At 40.7% G+C, this 18,891-nt stretch overlaps 1 protein-coding gene across 1 annotated transcript in view; it reads left to right on the top strand.

The window, feature by feature from the left end:
• LOC111536839 (phospholipid-transporting ATPase FetA-like) overlaps nucleotides 1-18,891 on the top strand; it is a 114,842-nt gene that overhangs the window by 50,926 nt on the left and 45,025 nt on the right. The window contains exons 11-12 of the mRNA XM_023203361.3: nucleotides 14,913-15,109; nucleotides 16,819-17,027. Of these exons, the coding sequence (XP_023059129.2) occupies nucleotides 14,913-15,109; nucleotides 16,819-17,027 (406 nt within the window). The remainder of the gene's footprint in view (nucleotides 1-14,912; nucleotides 15,110-16,818; nucleotides 17,028-18,891) is intronic.

The following is an 18,891-nucleotide window of genomic DNA, read 5'->3' as shown; positions in this document are numbered from 1 at the left end:
TCTGGCTGGGTGCAGTGGCTCATGCCTGTAATCCCAGCACTTTGGGTGGCCAAGGTGGGCAGATCATGAGGTCAAGAGCTCAAGACCATCCTGGCTAACACGGTGAAACCCCGTCTCTACTAAAAATACAAAAAATTAGCTGGGCATGGTGGCAGGCGCCTGCAGTCCCAGCTACTTGGGAGGCTGAGACAGGAGAATGGCGTGAACCTGGGAGGCAGAGCTTGCAGTGAGCGGAGATTGCACCACTGCACGCCAGCCTGGGTGACAGAGCGAGACTCCATCTCAAAAAAAAAAAAAAAAGGGGGCAAATCTAAGAGTTTTTGGCCTTAAACAGGAGATACAGAAAGAGATATGGGTAGAAAGTTTATTCAAAGGGATAACAGGGAACTTCCCAAACATAGAATATATTAATATCCGAGTATAAGAAGGTTATAGAACACCAAGCAAATTTAACCCAAAAAAGACTACCTCAGGCATTTAATAATCAAACTCCCAAAGGTCAAGGATAAACAAAGGATTCTAAAAGCAGCAAGAGAAAAGCAACAGATAACATACAATGGAGCTCCAATACTCCTGGCAGCTGACTTTTGAGTGGAAACATTACAGCTCAGGAGTGTTATATATAAAGTTTCGGTACCACAAAAGAAATAGTACTTGAATATAAAATTTTCTTTTTAATTCTCAGCAAGGCAAGTTACTTCTTTTTTTTTTTTTTTTTTGAGAGGGAGTCTCGCTCTGCTGCCCAGGCTGGAGTGCAGTGGCCGGATCTCAGCTCACTGCAAGCTCCGCCTCCCAGGTTCACGCCATTCTCCTGCCTCAGCCTCCCGAGTAGCTGGGACTACAGGCGCCCGCCACGTCGTCCGGCTAGTTTTTTGTATTTTTAGTAGAGACGGGGTTTCACCGTGTTAGCCAGGATGGTCTCGATCTCCTGACCTCGTGATCCGCCCGTCTCGGCCTCCCAAAGTGCTGGGATTACAGGCTTGAGCCACCGCGCCCGGCCGGCAAGTTACTTCTATATAGAAGGGTGTGCCCTTACAGATGGAACAATGGTGAGCGCACACTTGGACAAGGGAGGGGAAGGGGTTCTTATCCCTGGCTCACGTGGCCCCTGCTGCTGTGTTGTTCCCCTATTGGCTAGGGTTAGACCGCACAGGCTAAACTAATTCTGATTGCCTAATTTAAAGAGAATGATGGGGTGAGTGCTTTGGCAGGAGTCAGGGCAGAGCAGGTAACAGGAAATTGGAATGAGTTAGGGTGGAGCAGGTGATTGGAATGTAGGGTGGAGCAGGTGATCAGAATGAGTCAGGGTGGAGTAGGTAATCGAAAAAGTTTGCTTAACAAGGAAGTTTAAAAGTAGAAGGCAAAGAAATGAACATATAAACATATTAATTCTTTGAAAAGAAATTTAGAACTCATACCTAATAATCCCTCCCTTTGTATTTCCTTACAACTTTCTTTTCAAACTTTTTTTAAAACATGTCTTGGCTTAGTTGTTTTGCTTGATTTTGTAAAAGAAGAAGCTTCTCTGGATAAGGTGGAGGATAGTTAAGGGAGGTTTTAGTAAGTGCCATTTTCATGAGCCTCTGCATCTACTTACGGATGCATGGTATGACACAGCACCTGACAAGAATAAATACACCTATTACGGCTGCGAAGGAGGTATTGAGGCTATTATTCCTTTCCATTTGCCGAACATTTTTTTTTAGCCATCCTGTAAAGGGGTCATTTACCCCTGAGTTGCTGGCTAACTCATTGGATAGAGCAGTCAGACCTTGCAATGCTTTTGTTATACTTTTATTAGGGGTGGTATTTGGGGTGAAGGTGTAACATTGAGTTTTAATCATGACGCAAACTCCTCCTCTTTGTGCTAATATCATGTCTAAGGCTATCCTATTTTCCCAAGCCATCTGGCTAGTAGCCCCTAATTGCTCAGCTATTCCTTTAACAGCATCTCTAGTGTAGTTAATAAATCACTGTTGATTGTAATAGACATAGTTTAGCCAATCTACATTTTTATTAATTGTCACCCACCAAAATATTGACTTAAATCCTGCAGCTATTTGACTTTGGGCTTTAAGTTGATCTGATATTCCCCGTGGGACTTTAATTGTGTCTAAATAGACGTAAGAGTTGAAAGACCTATAATGGGCTTCTCTAGCTTTACAATGTCTTATTTTTCCTTTCTCTGGTTGATGAAATGCCAGGGTGAAAGGGTTAGCCAATTGGACTAAAGTCCAAGTGCCACTCCAGTTATTTGGCAGAATGTCCAGTAAGGGTCCACCACAATACCACCACACATCTGCTTGGGGATGAACAAGGGCTGACTGATTGATAAGCTCTTTTTTTTTTTTTTTTTTTTTTTTTTTTTGAGACGGAGTCTCTCTCTGTCACCCAGGCTGGATAAGCTCTTGAAAATTCTTAAGCTCATTGCATCCCTTCAGGTCTCCAAGGAACGCTAAGTTTCCTCCCTGTCATGAGAGACAGGAAGTGAACTTAGTGTTGGGAGATGGAAGCTGGATGGCCTTCGGGGGCTGACCTGCATGGTTCCGGATTTCGGGATATAGCAGAGTGAGAGCTTGGCATGACTTGTTACCCCAGGCTGTAGAATCTTGGAAAAGAGCTGCTATGCAGCCCACGCCTGGTTGACTGGAGGACCACCCTAGTGCAAAGGGGACAATCTGGGCCTCTGGCCTGCTGTGCACACAAGCATAACAATTGCTTTTGTTTAACGTGCCGACAGAATATTTGATCCATTTCAACCAGGCATTTACATCTTGGTATCCTGTCTCAGTTGCCAAAGTTTGTTTTAAGTCTTTAACTTCTACCATCACTCTCTTGGCCTTGTCGTTAGATGGAGGAGGATCAATGGTTCCGATGTGAGAGGTTTTGGAAAAAGGCTTAGAGGCAGGTGCAGGCCGCAGGGGATCAAAGAAATGCATTTTAAAGAATCCAATAGTGTCTCTCCCTGAAACCTCAGCCCCCATACCATAAAACTGGCTTAAAGAAGGGAACCAGCTTAGAAAAGGGGAGAACTTTGGGGGCTTGAAATAATAGCCTGTAGATGGTTGCACTAGTTTAGCTGACAGGGGGGCTGTCAAATAGTAAAATGAATGTATGGTTTTAGGAAATTGCAAAAACTGGTTGGGGCAGTCTATCCTTGCTCTTTAGTGGTCCACAGAACGTTAAATCAACTATGCATAAAAGTTATACATTGGGGGGCACGACTCCTGATTGACACTGGGGTCTTTATTGAAATCTCCCCAGATTAAATGGTCCCAATTTACTAATGCCCATTCTGAGGAGAGTCAGGAGAGACAGAGGTACTTTTCTGTCTTTGACTTGGCAAGTCCCCACAGGGTATAACAAGGCAATCTTTAAATGCAATAGTTTGAGGCAAAATTGACTTGGTTATGTTAATAACTAGATGGTCAGCAATAGAGCGAGGAAAGAATAAAAGGAATAGAATAGATGAAAGAGTTAAATTTTTCTTAGCTTTAGTTTGGTAGGGTTTTCCCCTGGGATTGTGGTCCACGACTCTTGAGGGGGTGGCGCTTTGACTTGTGTGTGACGAGTCCATCCCTTTTTCGCTGAACGAACAGTAGTCTCGGTGGTTAGCAGCATAAGGTAGGGTCCTTCCTAGGCTGGCTCGAGTTTTCCTTCTTTCCACCTTTTGATGAGAACATGATCTTCAGGCTGGTGCTGGTTTACTAGAAATTCTAGGGATGGTACCTGTGCTAAAAGTCTTTTAGTTTTGAGGGAAAGGAAAAGTGGAAGATAAACCAAGTATATGATTTCTAAGAAATTGACCTTCTGTTTTAAATGTGGGGACATCAGCAGTGGACTTCATAGTCTTTGGTACCCTTCTTACTGAGAAATTTCCTTTAGCACCTATTTTTATTAGTTTTTAGACCAAAGAAAGCCAAACACCATTTTGTATTTAACAATGCTTCCTGTATGATTTTTATACCAGATAATCTAAATTTCACCTTTATATTAGTGGGTTGTTAATGTTAAACTTAATTTTAATACAACCTTGTAGATATATTTATCCAATTTTTAATGTCTGACCATAAGGTAAGGTTTTTATAGACTCTTTTTAACCTTTTTTATAATTTTTGTTAAAGAGGTTAGTGCTTTAAGAAAAACTTGTGCTTTTATTTTAATGTTCAGTTCACAGAAAAACTGTATACCTCTTTAACTTTAGCTAATATGTTTACATACAGAATTTCCTTTAAAATTAACATTTTAAAACTTGCTTAGACCTTTAAAACAAAAAAAAGTATTTTTAACCTTTTAATGTAGTAAAAATTCACATTCTTATGCCTCCTTATAATCTTTTTACCAAAAGTATATTTTACTTTTCTTACACACTTTGCACATAAACTGTTTCTTCAATAGTTTTATATTTAGGAGGCCTAATTACTTTTAAATTATACAACATTTCTTGCATAAATTTCCTTTTATAACCTTTCTTTTTCCCACGACTTTCACAGATAATTCTTCGACATGCCTCAACTATCTGACTTGTTGTAAACATCCTTTTTTTTAAGCAATTAGTTAATTTATTTTAGGACAAGAATTTACCATATAACATTCTTTTTACATAAACTCTCCCCCCACCCCCGCTTTTTTTCTGTTTTCTTTAATTTTCCCAAAGATGATAACCATTCTTTTCTAAAGCGAACTTCCTTCCTGTCTGTGGACTAGACTGCTTAAGGCCACAAGATTAGAAGTTAGGATAATACATGTTACACTGTTAACTTTTAGCAAACTTTACTTTTGTTGAAAACCTTCTAAGTTTGGGATTTCAATTCTCCTTTGCTGTTAATAAGACCTTGTTTAGTCTAAATTAACTTAGAATTGGTATAGATGGTTCCTTCCTGGTTCTATGAGTACTATAAGGCTTGGCTGAGTGCAAACAACTTGCAGGTTTGAGCAGACCAGTTATTAGGCAATTTTCCTAACTCTGCTTCTACAAGAGTTTCCCTATCAATTACTGAATACCCACTGTGGTTTGTTGTTTTTTTTCCCCTCCTCAATCACCCTGGGGGGAACCATCTGTAGTATTGTCCTGAAGGGAGCTCCTCTTAGGTCTGGTCGGACCTTTGTATGGTAATTAAGATTTAAATCCCCGGTTAGGAAACCTACTGGGTTAAGGGAATTTTCAGTGGTTAATGATAAATCATCTTTTTCTAACAGAATAACCCTATACTTTAAGATTTTTGAGTTAGTAAGCTACCTTTTTGCTTTTTGACAGGATAGTTCTGAACTTGTGAGGGGTGCTCACAATGAGGTTTCCTCTAAAAGTTATTTTTCTGGTTTCTTCTGTTAGCAAAGGAGTTGCCACTACAGACTGAATGCATTTGGGCCACCCACTGGTTACTGGGTTAAGGATTTTTGATAGAAAGGCTACAGGTTGTCAGTGGCCTCAGTGCTTTTGGGCTACACCCTTGTTTACGCTGACAACCAGGTGGTATTGGAGTGTTATAGGGTCACAGAGAAGACCTTCAATTATCAACTACAGGTTTTAAATTTACCCTGGCTTTTAAGGGAATAGGTGTTATGCGCGTCCATGTGAAGAGACCACCAAACAGGCTTTGTGTGAGCAATAAAGCTTTTTAATCACCTGGGTGCAGGCGGGCTGAGTCCGAAGAGTGTCAGCGAAGGGAGGTAAGTGTGGGGCCGTTTATAGGATTTGGGTAGGTAAAGGAAAATTCCAGTCAAAGGGGGGTTGTTCTCTGGCGGGCAGGAGTGTGAGTCACAGCGTGCTCAGTGGGGGAGCTTTCTGAGCCAGGATGAGCCAGGCACAAGATAATGTCATCGCTTAAGGCAAGGACCTGCCGTTTTCACTTCTTTTATGGTGGAATGTCATCAGTTAAGGCGGGGCAGAACATTTTCACTTCTTTTGTGATTCTTCAGTTACTTCAGGCCATCTGGGCATATATATATATACACGTGCAAGTCACAGGGGATGCGATGGCTTAGCTTGGGCTCAGAGGCCTGACAATAGGGTACACTGTTTTTTTCTTTACTACTTCTATTTTTCTCTTTCTTTCTCTCTCTTTGACTCCCTCCTTTGTCTCTCTGCCTCTTCCCCTGGCCCTGCCTCTCTTTCCCCTGTCTGCCTCTTTCCCCTCTCTGTCTCTCTCTGCCTCTCTTCCCCACGCACGCCTCTTTCCCTCTCTCTCTCTCTGCCTCTTTCCCTCTCTCTCTCTCTCTCTGCCTCTTTCCCTCTGCCTCTCTTTCCCTCTCTCCTTTCTGTTTGTCTCTCTCTCTTCCCCTAGGGTAGGAACCTGCAGGAGTGGAGCTGCTCTCTCTTTCCCCAAGAAGAAAGGAAAGGGCGGCAGCGGCGGGGGCCGGGGGCGGGGTGGGGGTATTGTGTCAGATTCAACCCTTGAAATTAGCAGAAGGCTCAACCCCTCAAACCAGGAGGTGTCTCGCCTTGCCTGTCCTGGAAGGCTCAACCCCTCAAACCAGGGGGTGTCTTGCTTGTCTTGGAAGGTTGACCTGTTTCTCCCCTTTTCCCCCTCTGAAGGTCCTTTGCACGCTTCCTACTCATGCTGTTCTCTCTGGCCACTCCCCCAAGGTAGAATCAGGACCTTCTTAGTGTTGGCATGCCAGTGTAAATCCTACGGCAGGATCCTCCCTAAGCCATATGAGGTAGCTACGGAACCACAGAGAGGACCCACTCACTCCTTCCAGCAGTAGGACTTGTCACTGTTTCATGTGTCCGTATGAAGAGATCACCAAACAGGCTTTGTGTGAGCAACGCCTGGGTGCAGGTGGGCTGAGTCCGAAAAAGGAGTCAGCAAAGGGTGGTGGGATTATCATTAGTTCTTATAGGTTTTGGGATAGGCGATGGATCTCACAAAGTACATTCTCAAGGGTGGAGAGAATTACAAAGAAACTTCTTAAGGGTGGGGGAGATTATAAAGAACATTGATCAGTTAGAGAGGGTCAGAAAGAAATCACAGTGGTGGAATGTCATCAGTTAAGCTATTTTCACTTCTGTGGATCTTCAGTTGCTTCAGGCCATCTGGATGTATACGTGCAAGTAACTGGGGATATGATGGCTTAGCTTGGGCTCAGAGGCCTGACAGTAACCATCCACACGAACAACACCGCAAGCAGGGTTGTTGGTGATCATTCACACGCATACACATTTAGCCCTCCAGAATTTGACCACCAAGGAAGTACTTTACTGGCTCCGGTGACATCTCCTTCCTTGGTCTGTGCACAAAGTCATTGCTGCAGTATGTGAAGATCCTTTAAGCTAGGTTGCTGGCCAGTACCCCCCGCACCACCCGCCCCCCCGCCGCCCCGTGTTGCTGAGAGCTCAGGTTATTCCTCACACTGGGTGGGTCTAGATTTCTCACCCCTGAGGCCGCCACAATAGGGCAGGGTGCACCTCCTCACGAGAGAGAACCAGAGACTATCCTGGAGGGGAATGTAATCCCGGATGAGTCCCCCAAATTGTTATATATAAAGTTTCGGTGCCACAAAAGAAATAGCACTCGAATATAAAATTTTCTTTTTAATTCTCAGCAAGGCAAGTTACTTCTATATAGAAGGGTGTGCCCTTACAGATGGAACAACGGTGAGCTCACACTTGGACAAGGGAGGGAAAGGGGTTCTTATCCCTGGCGCACGTGGTCCCTACTGCTGTGTCATTCCCCTATTGGCTAGGGTTAGACTACATAGGCTAAACTAATTCCGAATGGCTAATTTAAAAAGAATGATGGGGTGAGTGCTTTGGTGAGAGTCAGGGTAGAGCAGGTAGCAGGCAATTGGAATGAGTTAGGGTGGAGCAGGTGATCAGAATGAGTCAGGGTGGAGTAGGTAATTGGAATGAGTCAGGGTGGAGTAGGTAATCGAAAAAGGTTGCTTTACGAGGAAGTTTAGAAGGGAAAGAACTGAACATACTGACATATTAATTCTTTGAAAAGAAATTTAGAACTCATATCAGGAAAGAGTGGCATGACATATTTAAAATGCTGAAGGGGAAAAACTTTACCTAGACTAGTATATCTACTGAAAATATCTTTCAAACATGAAGGAAAAAGAAAGACTTTTCCAGACAAACAAAAGTTGAGCAGTTTCATTAACATCATACTTGTCCTACAAAAAAATGCTGAAGAGAGTCCTTCAACTAGAAAGAAAAGGACGTTGAGCAATAAGAAATCAGCCACCCTGCCTGGCTTCATTATAGTTTTGATTTGCATTTCTCTGATGATCAGTGATGTTGAGCACCTTGTCATATGCCTGTTTGCCATCTGTATGTCTTCTTTTGAGAAATACCTATTCAGATCTTTTGTCCATTGTTAAATTGGACTATCAGGTTTTTTCCTATAGAGTTATTTGAGCTCCTAATAATCCCAGCATACAGGCAACCAAAGCAAAAATTGACAAAATGGTATCACATTAAGTTTAAAATCTTCTGCACAGCAAAAGAAACAATTAGCAAAGTGAAGAGACATCCCACAGAATGGGAGAAAATATCTGCAAACTGTCCGTCTGACAAAGGATTAATAACCAGTCCCAAATAAAAGAACTGCTTTTGAAATAAATTTAACAACCTACTTGCAGAGAACTAAGGCTTGTAAATGTGTCAGCACTTAGAGTAAAACCCACTTAATTTAAAATTTGGGGGGCTTGAGTTTGCCTGCAAGTTTCTTGTACACCCTAGGGTGAAATTTGTTAAACAACATATTCTTTCTACCTACACAGAACTCATGATTTCCCATTCAGAGGAGTGGTCTGTTAGGAAAACAAAATTAACCAAAAGAAATGAAGTCTACTCCAGCAACCTATAATAATCAAACTATTATTTTACTTATATTTTTAAGTGGACTAGAGGGAAACAAGTAGCATAAAAAGGTGGATGAGGATGAACAAATAGAATAACTGACCCTGGAAGCTGGGTGTGGTTTCCAGCTACTTAGGAGGCTGAGGCAAGAAGATCACTTGAGCCCATGAGTTCAAGGCTATAGTGCACCATTACTGCACCTGAGAATAGCCACTGCACTCTACCCTTGGCAACATAGCAATATCCCATCTTAAAAAAAAATACCTGAACCTAGAATAAACAAATTATATATCAGGGAAGAGAAAAGAAAAGAACTTTAAAACATTTTTATGACTATTCTCAGAGAAAAGAAGCAATTACATATATAAAGTAAGAATAGGTTGCTTTAAAAGGGGGAAAGAAGAAAAACATCTAAGAACAACGACAAAATAGCATTTGGGGAAGCAAAAATGGGATTGCTAATTTTTTTTAAAACCCATTTAAGAATTAAAATCTCTCCTGGACCATAAAACAAAAAGACACAGAGATAGAAAATATGAGAGAAATAATTTGTTTTTAAACAGAGGGTCAAACTAGAAAGGTTTAGTTATAGAGAAGAGAAATCCCTTTAAAATTCTCATAGAAATAAAATAAGATATTAACAAAAATTAGAATTAGATTGGTATCAGATTTCTCAAAAGCACCATTGGGTCCTAGAAACCAGTAGGGTCATACCTTCAAAGTTCTTAGTGAAACATATTTTGACCTAGAAATCTGTACCCAGGAAAACTACAAGTCAAGTAAGAGAGCAAACTTGTTCCTACCCTAGGACCTTTACCCTTGCTGGCAATGTCTGCCCCCAAGTCTTTGCATGGCTTGCTTCTTTTTCATCATTTAGTGCTACCTTTTCAGATAAAAGGTCTCTAACACCCCCACCAAGACCCTCTATTCTATTAACCTGTTTTATTTTCCTCAGAGCATTTATCACTAAATGATATTTTTTTCATTTGTTGTTTGTTGTCTACCTCTCTCCATAAGGATGTTGTCTTTTTTCACCACTGTGTCCCTAAGTCCCTGGAACTATCCTTGACATATAACAGGAGCTTCATTATTATTTGTTGAGAGAGTGAAAAACATGAATGAACATCTTAGCCACCAGATTATGAGCCTCTACAGTAGAAATTACACCATATTCATCTTCATATTTTTGGAAGTGCCTTGCACAAAGTAGCTCTTAGTAAATCTCTATTGAAGTATTAAATGAAGAGATATCCTTGAATTAGCTAGGTTCTTATCAGCTCAGCAGTTTTGTTTCTGTGGTATTTGTGCCAGGACATTGCCGATGTAGTGATAGGTAAAACACTTCCATTTCTTGAATTAAGCTGAACCAGAAATCCTCCTGACTTAAACACTTCATTTTCCCCCATTTTTTGGAAATGGCTCTTAGAAGAAAATCTGGCAGACACAGGAAGCACATTTAGCAAAGCTGCTTCCTGATGAGCTCACAGCTGAGCTGGAGGTTAGATCCCTTCTCTCTCCTCAGTGACCAGAACTTCCAGTGACAATGCCTTCTAAATCATGATCTGTTAATGAGGAGTGTATTTGTGAGACAAATGAGCAAAGTGCATGAAATGGAAATGGTGCCAGAGATCCAGGATCTCCTTCTGGGGTAAGGCACAATGTAAAGCACAGATATGAAGGGTCAAAGGCCCCAAGGAGTGCTTTCTTTTGACAGGCTGCCTATGAGGCCAGGGAGCACCTTTATGAGACCAGTGGCCTTGGTTCTAGGTCAGTTTTGTCAAGAGTGACAAAATTATTTATTTCAGTCTTTATTGAAGCCACTTTTTGCTAAATGGGAGGCTGTCTGCACTTCTTTGGTCTGACTAGGTGTGGTATTAAGTTATCTCTAGGGTCTGTAGCAATAACGAAACAAACTAATGATTCCTTGTTTCTTTCTCCTTATAGAAAGGAGGTAAAGTGAAGCTTTAAAGACTACTAAAAATCCCTATCACAATAAAAAGAAATGTAGAACATCTGCAAGGGCTTTGAAGGCCTCATGATGGCAGGAAAAGCTCTAGCAATGAAGAAAGAAAACACTGTGCCCTACACCTTCAGGATTCAGGCTGTGGGGGAAGCCCTGCTTTCTGGGGCTTGGGCTGATGAGAAGTGGTCTTCCTTTCTGGTGGCTTAGTGTGAGCAGTAGAACTCAGACTCAGATCAGTAACTCACTGAGGCTTTATCTGAACCATGAGAATAGCTTTGTTTTCACATGATTAATTGAAGAGAAAGATAAAGAAGTGGGAATAAGATTGAGAAGGAAAGATTGCATGGCCCCAGAGAAACCCTCATCACAAAAAGCTGAGCTACTCAGCGTGAATCTGGATTTGGCTAGGAATAAAAGCAGATTTTATGTGTTTTGTCCCAATTCTCCTTTGTTTTATTGTTCCCCGGCCCCTTACTCAACTCTCAAATACCAGTTTTTGATATTGAATATTAAGCATTTAGTGTTAATTTTTAAGTAATACTGGTTTTGATTATGTTTTAAAATAAGATCTTTACCATTTAGAGCTATATATTAAATTATTTACAGATGAAATTGCATAATGTGACAGATTTGTTCTGGGAAGGCAGGGGAAGAGGAGGTTTGGATGAAATTAGACTGGCTATGAATTGACAATTGTTGAAGCTGGGTGATGGGTACATGGGTACATGGGAGTTTCTTGTCCTATTTATATACTTTAATTGGTGTTTTAAATTTTCCGTAATAAAAAATAATTTAAAATCTCAGTTTCTGGGAATGGTCCCAGTTCCTCCTACTTTTCTAGTCTTGTCTTCAAAGACCTTCCCATCAGTGGCACAAAGATGAGCCCTCCCATTATCTAGCAATGGGGATGGGTTGCTTTGAGCCAGCCATACTTTGTGACCAAGGTCACAGATGTGAAGACTGCTGGGTAGATGTGAAGACTGTTGGGTAGATGTAAAGACTGTTGGGTAGACTTCGAGGTGGTTCAATAACATCATGTTGTCTCTAGAGGCATGTGGACATATCGGGCTGGTAGGAATGTAAAATGGCATAATAACTTTGGAAAACATTTGGCAGTTTCTTAAAAAGTTAAAGATAAATTTGCTATAGGATCCAGTGATTCTAATCCTAGATATGTACAAAGGAAATGAAAGCTTATGTCCATGAAAAGACTTGTACACAGATGTTCCATACAGCCTTGTTTGTAATAGCCAAAAACTGGAAACAATCCAAATGTTCAATAAAAGAAAAATTAGTACACAAATTGTGCAATATCAATACAATAGAACACTACTCAGTATTAAAAAGAAATGAATGATTGATAGATGCAAAAACATGGATGAATCCCAAAGTCATTATGCTAAGTAGTAGAAGCCAGAAAAAAGAGTACATACTATATGATTCCATTTGTATAAAATCTAAAAATTTCAAATATTCTAAAGTGTCAGAAAGCAGATTAGTGGTTGCCTGAGGACCAGGGGAAGGGAGAAGTGGGAAGGAGGAATTACAAAGGGGCACGAGAAACCTAGGAATAATGAATATTTCATTAACTTGAGTATGGTGATGGTTTCACAGATATGTGTGTGTATGCGTGTGTGTGTGTATGTCTAGTATATAGTTGTATACTTCAAATATGTGCAATTTTAGGGGGATAGTGACTGAAATAGGATATAGGGTGGTTTCTGGGTGCTGAGAATGTTCTATTTATTTGTTCTGGGTATTTGTTCCATTAGTGTGATTACTTTGGGAAAATTCATCAACATATATCTGTGATTTCTGCATATGTCTTTATGTGTGTTAATGATTAAATGTTAAATAATCAAAAATAGAGGGCATCAGATTAATCTGGAATTATGAGTAGTATAGTTGTATTAGTCAAAGTAAGATAGCCAAAATAAAAAACAGCCTTAAAATCTCACTGATATGTGACAATACAATGAAGGTTGTTGTGGGGAGGGGCAGCTTGCTCCACCAATAACTCAAGAACACTCTAGCCATTCTAGCTAATGGCCCCACCAACCTCTTGGATTTCAGGATCTTCTACTGGATTCCCTGCATTCAACCAGCAAATGGGGAAGAAGAGAGAATATGAAGACTCACACAGTACTTTTTTTTTTTTTTTGAGATGGAGTCTCGCTCTGTCGCCCAGGCTGGAGTGCAGTGGCGTGATCTTGGATCACTGCAAACTTCTGCCTCCTGGGTTCAAGCGATTCTCCTGCCTCAGCCTCCTGAGTAGCTGGGACTACAGGTGCACGCCACCACACCCCACTAATTTTTGTATTTTTAGTAGAGATGGGGTTTCACCATGTTGACGAGGATGGTCTCAATCTCTTGACCTCGTGATCTGCCCACCTCGGCCTCCCAAAGTGTTGGGATTACAGGCGTGAGCCACTGCACCTGGCCACACATGATAGCATTTTAGGGCCAAGCGTGTAAGTAGCATAATCACTTCCACCAACATTGTGCTGGCTAGAACAGAGTTACATATAACTGCAAGAGAGCTTGGGAAATGTGCTCTAGATATGTGCTCAGAAGGAAAAGAAAATAGAATTTAATGAATACATATGATTATCGCTGCCACAATCTACCCTTCTGATCATCATATCCATTTCATTTTTCCTCCCACATATGGAACACCCTCATCATCTCCCCCAAATCCTACCCAGTCACTGCATCCAACTCAGAGTCCAAGATCTCTCACTGATGCACAGTTCTCTCCATCAGATCTAAATGAGGTTCCTCTTGGTCTGGAGATGTGAGAGGATCTCCTTTATTCATTGCTCTCAGTGATTTCTAGCTCCACTTCTGAGAAGTTTTCCCTCATTTTCTTTATCCTTGCTGACCAACCCTGAAGTGGATGTTGGGGAGTATACTCTTCTTAGGGACTGCAGCTTTTGTAACCTGCTTCCTGCCCTGTGTGGTTTTAAGGATTTCCAAACAGTCACAGGCTTTTTTAGACCAGGCTCATAGTTACCTAGTAATACCATTCCTCCAAAACCCATAAGGCTTCTCATCTGTTTGCTTCCAGTTAGTTTCATGTGTCAGTAACCACCTGCCCCCAAAAATTCTTTCCTACACATAGTTTTTGAGTTTGTCCTATTTCTTTGCTTCCTTGCCCCTCCATGCCCTTCTCTTTCAACTTAATGGCAAGAAAGTTGAGGCTATGTGGAATAATAGTCATGGGTAAGAAGGTATCACCTTTAACCTGAACTTTGCCTAAAGGCTGAGTCACTTTGTTGACAATAATTATTGGGCCTTTTTTGCTTAAGGTCTCAATCTTATCTCTTCCTGTTTAATGTCTAGAAGTCATAGTTCTTTGATGCCCCATGTTTCTGTACCTTCTCATTTCTGCCTACAAATTGGCTAATTCTTTCCCTCGTTTAACTTTAAAAAATTTTTTTAGTACAGATGGGGTCTCAGTATATTGCCCAGGCTGGTCACAAATTCCTGGCCCCAAGCATTCCTCCTGTCTGATCTTTCCAAAATCCTGGGATGGCATGCATGAGTCACTGCACACAGCCAACTCTTTCTTTTAATACCTTTCAAAGGCAGCCAATACACAATATTTTGATTATTTCTAACCACTTCTCTTAGAGCTGCAGGTTCAGTAGGCATATGGTCTACCTTTCAGTTTTACCAAATTCTTTAATGTTAACATGACTACCATATTTTCAGCCTTTTATATCAGTTTCCTTATCACCCACCCGCTAACTGCTAAGCCCCACACATTTTAGACTTCTGTTAAAGCAGCTTCAATAATGGAATGATTAAGTGCTTGGGTTCTGGAACTGGTTCAAAACCTGTTTCTTCTACTCAGTAGCTGAGTGACTTTAGACAAAATTCTTTCTCACTCTTAAGTTCCTCATCTATTATTAAAAGAGGATTATTGTAAATATTAAATAATATGTCCAAGGAGGGCTTCTACTGGAGTTTCTTTTCTGTCCTATGTACTGCTGCCTAGAGCCTATGAACTATAGGGCCTCCCCGCCCTCCTAGGAGAGGGACACTTTGTTGAGAGATAAGGCTCTAGACTGTAGAACTGAAGCAGTACACATCTTGGATGAAATGTTCACTTAATTCTTTTTTTTTTTTTTTCATTTATAGATTTTCCTGGGTTTAGGCATCATATGTTTTGTCCTAGCAGTTGGGCATGGCATTTGGCAGAACAAGAAAGGCTACTACTTCCAGATTTTTCTGCCGTGGGAAAAATATGTCTCTTCATCAGCTGTCTCTGCCATCCTCATATTCTGGTCCTATTTCATTATTCTCAATACCATGGTGCCCATTTCCCTCTATGTCAGGTAGGCTTCTTTGATCACTTTGGGGTGTGGGGGAGGAGCTGACTTCATACTGTCTACTTAATTCCCCAACCAGAGTGTGAACTTTTAAAAAGCATACACTTGTGCTCTTTAACCCCTTACTCTCCACAGTACCTGGTTTACAAAATGCTCTGAGATACATCTAGAGATTGCACAAATGCCTTCCATGTCCAGAATACTGTGCTAGGAAGACACTGTGTGGTTTATACAAAAAGAAAATTATCCCTGCCCTCAAATAACTTAAAAAGTAAGTGACTAAATAAGACATACAAACACATGAAATAACTAGAAAACATACACACAAATTCGGTGATGCTAACACATGGGTAGGTTCCCCAGGAAGATAGACCAGGCAGCCCATAGTTTACCAATGAGATAGGTCCAAACATTCACTTGTAAGTCAATTAATCAGAATTCAGAATGCATTTTCCCACAGAAACAGTGTGACAGATGGTAGATAAGTGTAATTTTGACCTAAGTTCAATTCCTAAAAGTTGTAGAAGAGAAGAAGAAGGGTTTTTCTTACTCTTTTTCATAAGCACCTTGAATGAAAATTTGAAATAGTGGAAAAAAGTATTTACCCTACTCTGATCATCCTTTTCTAGGTTCTGCATTTCCTTACACATACATACACCCAAATACATTTTAGTTTCCTCCTTTCCAGGCTTTCTAAACCCTGTACCGGGGCTTTTTGGCAATTAAAAAAAAGTACCCTATGTAACTAGATTACCTTATTTAGTAATATTTATTGAGTATCTACTATGTGCTAAGGTTTAGAGAGATTGCTGTAGTGGCTGGATATGGTAAAGTACGGGAGGAGTCCCAACTCCGGGCATAGAGATTATCAATAATCAGTCGATGATGAGGACCTGAGCACCTCCTTCTTTACCTCAAAGGAAAAAATCCCCATCTCTCAGTGCAGCTGTCTCAGACAGGGATTACTAATAATCACCCTTATAATAAAGCAGACTAAAACACATTAAGTATGAATGATGATAAGAAGGAGACCCCTTAAAAGTCTTCACTGTTTTAAAATGAACATGCTTATTAGCCATAAAGAATCTATAATGGATGCTGTTTGGAGCAGAAGAGGAGTATGACAAAGGCAATAGGGAAAACTCTTTTAAAATGAGAAGAGATTGTTGTGGGAGGAGGCACACCACAGGCAGGCTGACTGTGCCTGGAAATTTATCAGAGAGGTTCAGCCCGTAAACTATTCCTAATTTCCATAGCTTCTTTCCTTATTCTGAAATAAACTCTGAGTGTGTCAAGTTCCTCTGTCTTCCCCATGTGACAGGAGCAATAATCCTCCAGCTAGGCCAACACAGCCTTTTATAAGTTAACTGTTACTCTATCACACCTTGCATTACTGCAGAAATTCCAAAATTGTAACTTTTCCTGGATACATTTTGGAAAAAAAAAAAAAAGAATAAAAGACAGGTATCACTCAAAAGAGTTAATCAAGTGTATCTGGGTGCAGGTGGTAAAGCCTTGAGTGATAATGGCCAAAGTCAGCATTACCATGGGTTGGCTGGTGGGAAGGGTCCTTCAGAAGGGTAGAATCCCAAGGAAGACACCCTGATTTTCAGATGGCAGCCCTGATCTACCACAGAACTGCTAAGAAAGAAACCAGGATGTTATATTTGCTTGTCCTGTTCTGATGCAGAACCATTCTTTTTCTTTCTCCTTAGTGTTGAAATAATAAGATTGGGTAACAGTTTATATATCAACTGGGATCGGAAGATGTTTTATGCACCAAGGAACACGCCAGCACAGGCTCGTACTACCACCCTTAATGAGGAGCTCGGCCAAGTCAAATATGTGTTCTCTGACAAAACAGGGACTCTGACTCAGAATATTATGATTTTCAACAAATGTTCTATTAATGGGAAGCTCTATGGTATGCATGTCTTCCTGCTTTCCCCAAGTCCTGGGGAATTTTTACTTTGCAAATTGTTTTCAAGACGAATCTAGCTCTAAATCTATAAGCCTCTGGAATTCACATTTACCTCCTATTCTCACAACTGTCTCTATTCTCTAAGCAAAGACCACCCAGCCCAAACAGTTCTAACCAAAAAGCATTTATTTAGCATCTTATAGGTACAATCTATTGTGTTGGGCATGGAGAATACCAAGATGTACAAGACTTAGTCTCTGTCCTCAAGGAGTTCCTAATGTCTATATACGCAATTTCACTCCCATTTTAAATCAGATGGATGTTGGTCAAAGGGTACAAAGTTTCAGTTAGGCGGGAGGAGTGAGTCTTCAAGATCCATTGCACAGCATGTTGATCCTAGTTAATAATAATGCATTGCATATTTCAGAATTGCTAAAAGAGTTTTAAGTGTTCTCACTATAAAAAAATAAGTTTGCGAGATGATGAATATGTTAGCTTGATATAATCATTCCATGGTGTATACATATATGAAAACATCACATTGTATCCGTAAATATATACAATTATTATTTGTCAATTAATAATAAAATTAAAAATAGATAAATTAAATGGAGCAGTCAATGTATTACTGAAGCTGCTAATTTCCTGATTCCCCTTTAGAGCAATAAATATTATTGAGAGAAACCATCAAAGGGTAGTCAGAGTTTGATCAGTGTCTCCCAGGCCCAGTCCCTTATTTATCTTATGCCTTAAGCATAAGCTTGTTTTTGTGATAAAGTCCTCGTGTGTGAACACTCATACCCAGTGTCCTAGCTAACAGAAGAAGGTAATCACATCTAAAAAACTAGAACACATGGGTTAATCTTTCTGGGGTGACGAAAAAGTTTTGAAACTAGAGAGAGGTGGTAGTTGCACATTATAAATGCACTAAATGCCTCTAAATTGTACACATTAAAATGGATAATTATATGTTAAGTAAATTTCATATCAATAAATAATTGAAATTTTTGAATTTAAAAAAAGCTAGGCCGGAAGCGTTGGCTCATGCCTGTAATTTCAATACCTTGGGAGGCTGAGGCAGGCAGATCACCTGAGGTCAGGAGTTCGAGACGAGCCTAGCCAACATGGTGAAACCCCATCTCAACTAAAAATACAAAAATATTAGCCAGGCATGATGGCACACACCTGTAATCCCAGCTACTTCAGAGGCTGAGGCGGGAGAATTACTTGAACTCAGGAGGTGAAGTTTGCAGTGAGCCAAGATCACACCACTGCATTCCAGCCTGGATGACAAGAGTGAAACTCCTGTCTAAAAAAAAAAAAAAAAAAAAACTAGAGCACTCTAATATTTCCTGTTATTTCCTATATTTCTTATTATTTGTTTGCTAACCATGTCAAACAAATTTTCATTTATATAAATTCTGAAGGCTTATTTTTGGATGAGTTGATTTGGGTGAGCCTTTTAATTCTCTGGCTCATTTTAAGACCTGACCATGCCGGGCGCGGTGGCTCAAGCCTGTAATCCCAGCACTTTGGGAGGCCGAGACGGGCGGATCACGAGGTCAGGAGATCGAGACCATCCTGGCTAACACGGTGAAACCCCGTCTCTACTAAAAAATACAAAAAAAGTAGCCGGGCGACACGGCAGGCGCCTGTAGTCCCAGCTACTCGGGAGGCTGAGGCAGGAGAATGGCGCGAACCCAGGAGGCGGAGCTTGCAATGAGCTGAGATCCAGCCACTGCACTCCAGCCTGGGCAGCAGAGCGAGACTCCATCTCAAAAAAAAAAAAAAAAAGACCTGACCATATACTGGGTAAAGTTGAAAAGGACCATGAGTGTTTCCATGCTTGGCATCAGACATGTCTTCT

The sequence above is a fragment of the Piliocolobus tephrosceles genome, chromosome 14, assembly GCF_002776525.5.
Source record: "Piliocolobus tephrosceles isolate RC106 chromosome 14, ASM277652v3, whole genome shotgun sequence".
Taxonomy (NCBI): domain Eukaryota; kingdom Metazoa; phylum Chordata; class Mammalia; order Primates; family Cercopithecidae; genus Piliocolobus; species Piliocolobus tephrosceles.
Note: the sequence above shows the minus strand (reverse complement) of the source record. Positions and strands in the feature narration are given on the sequence as shown.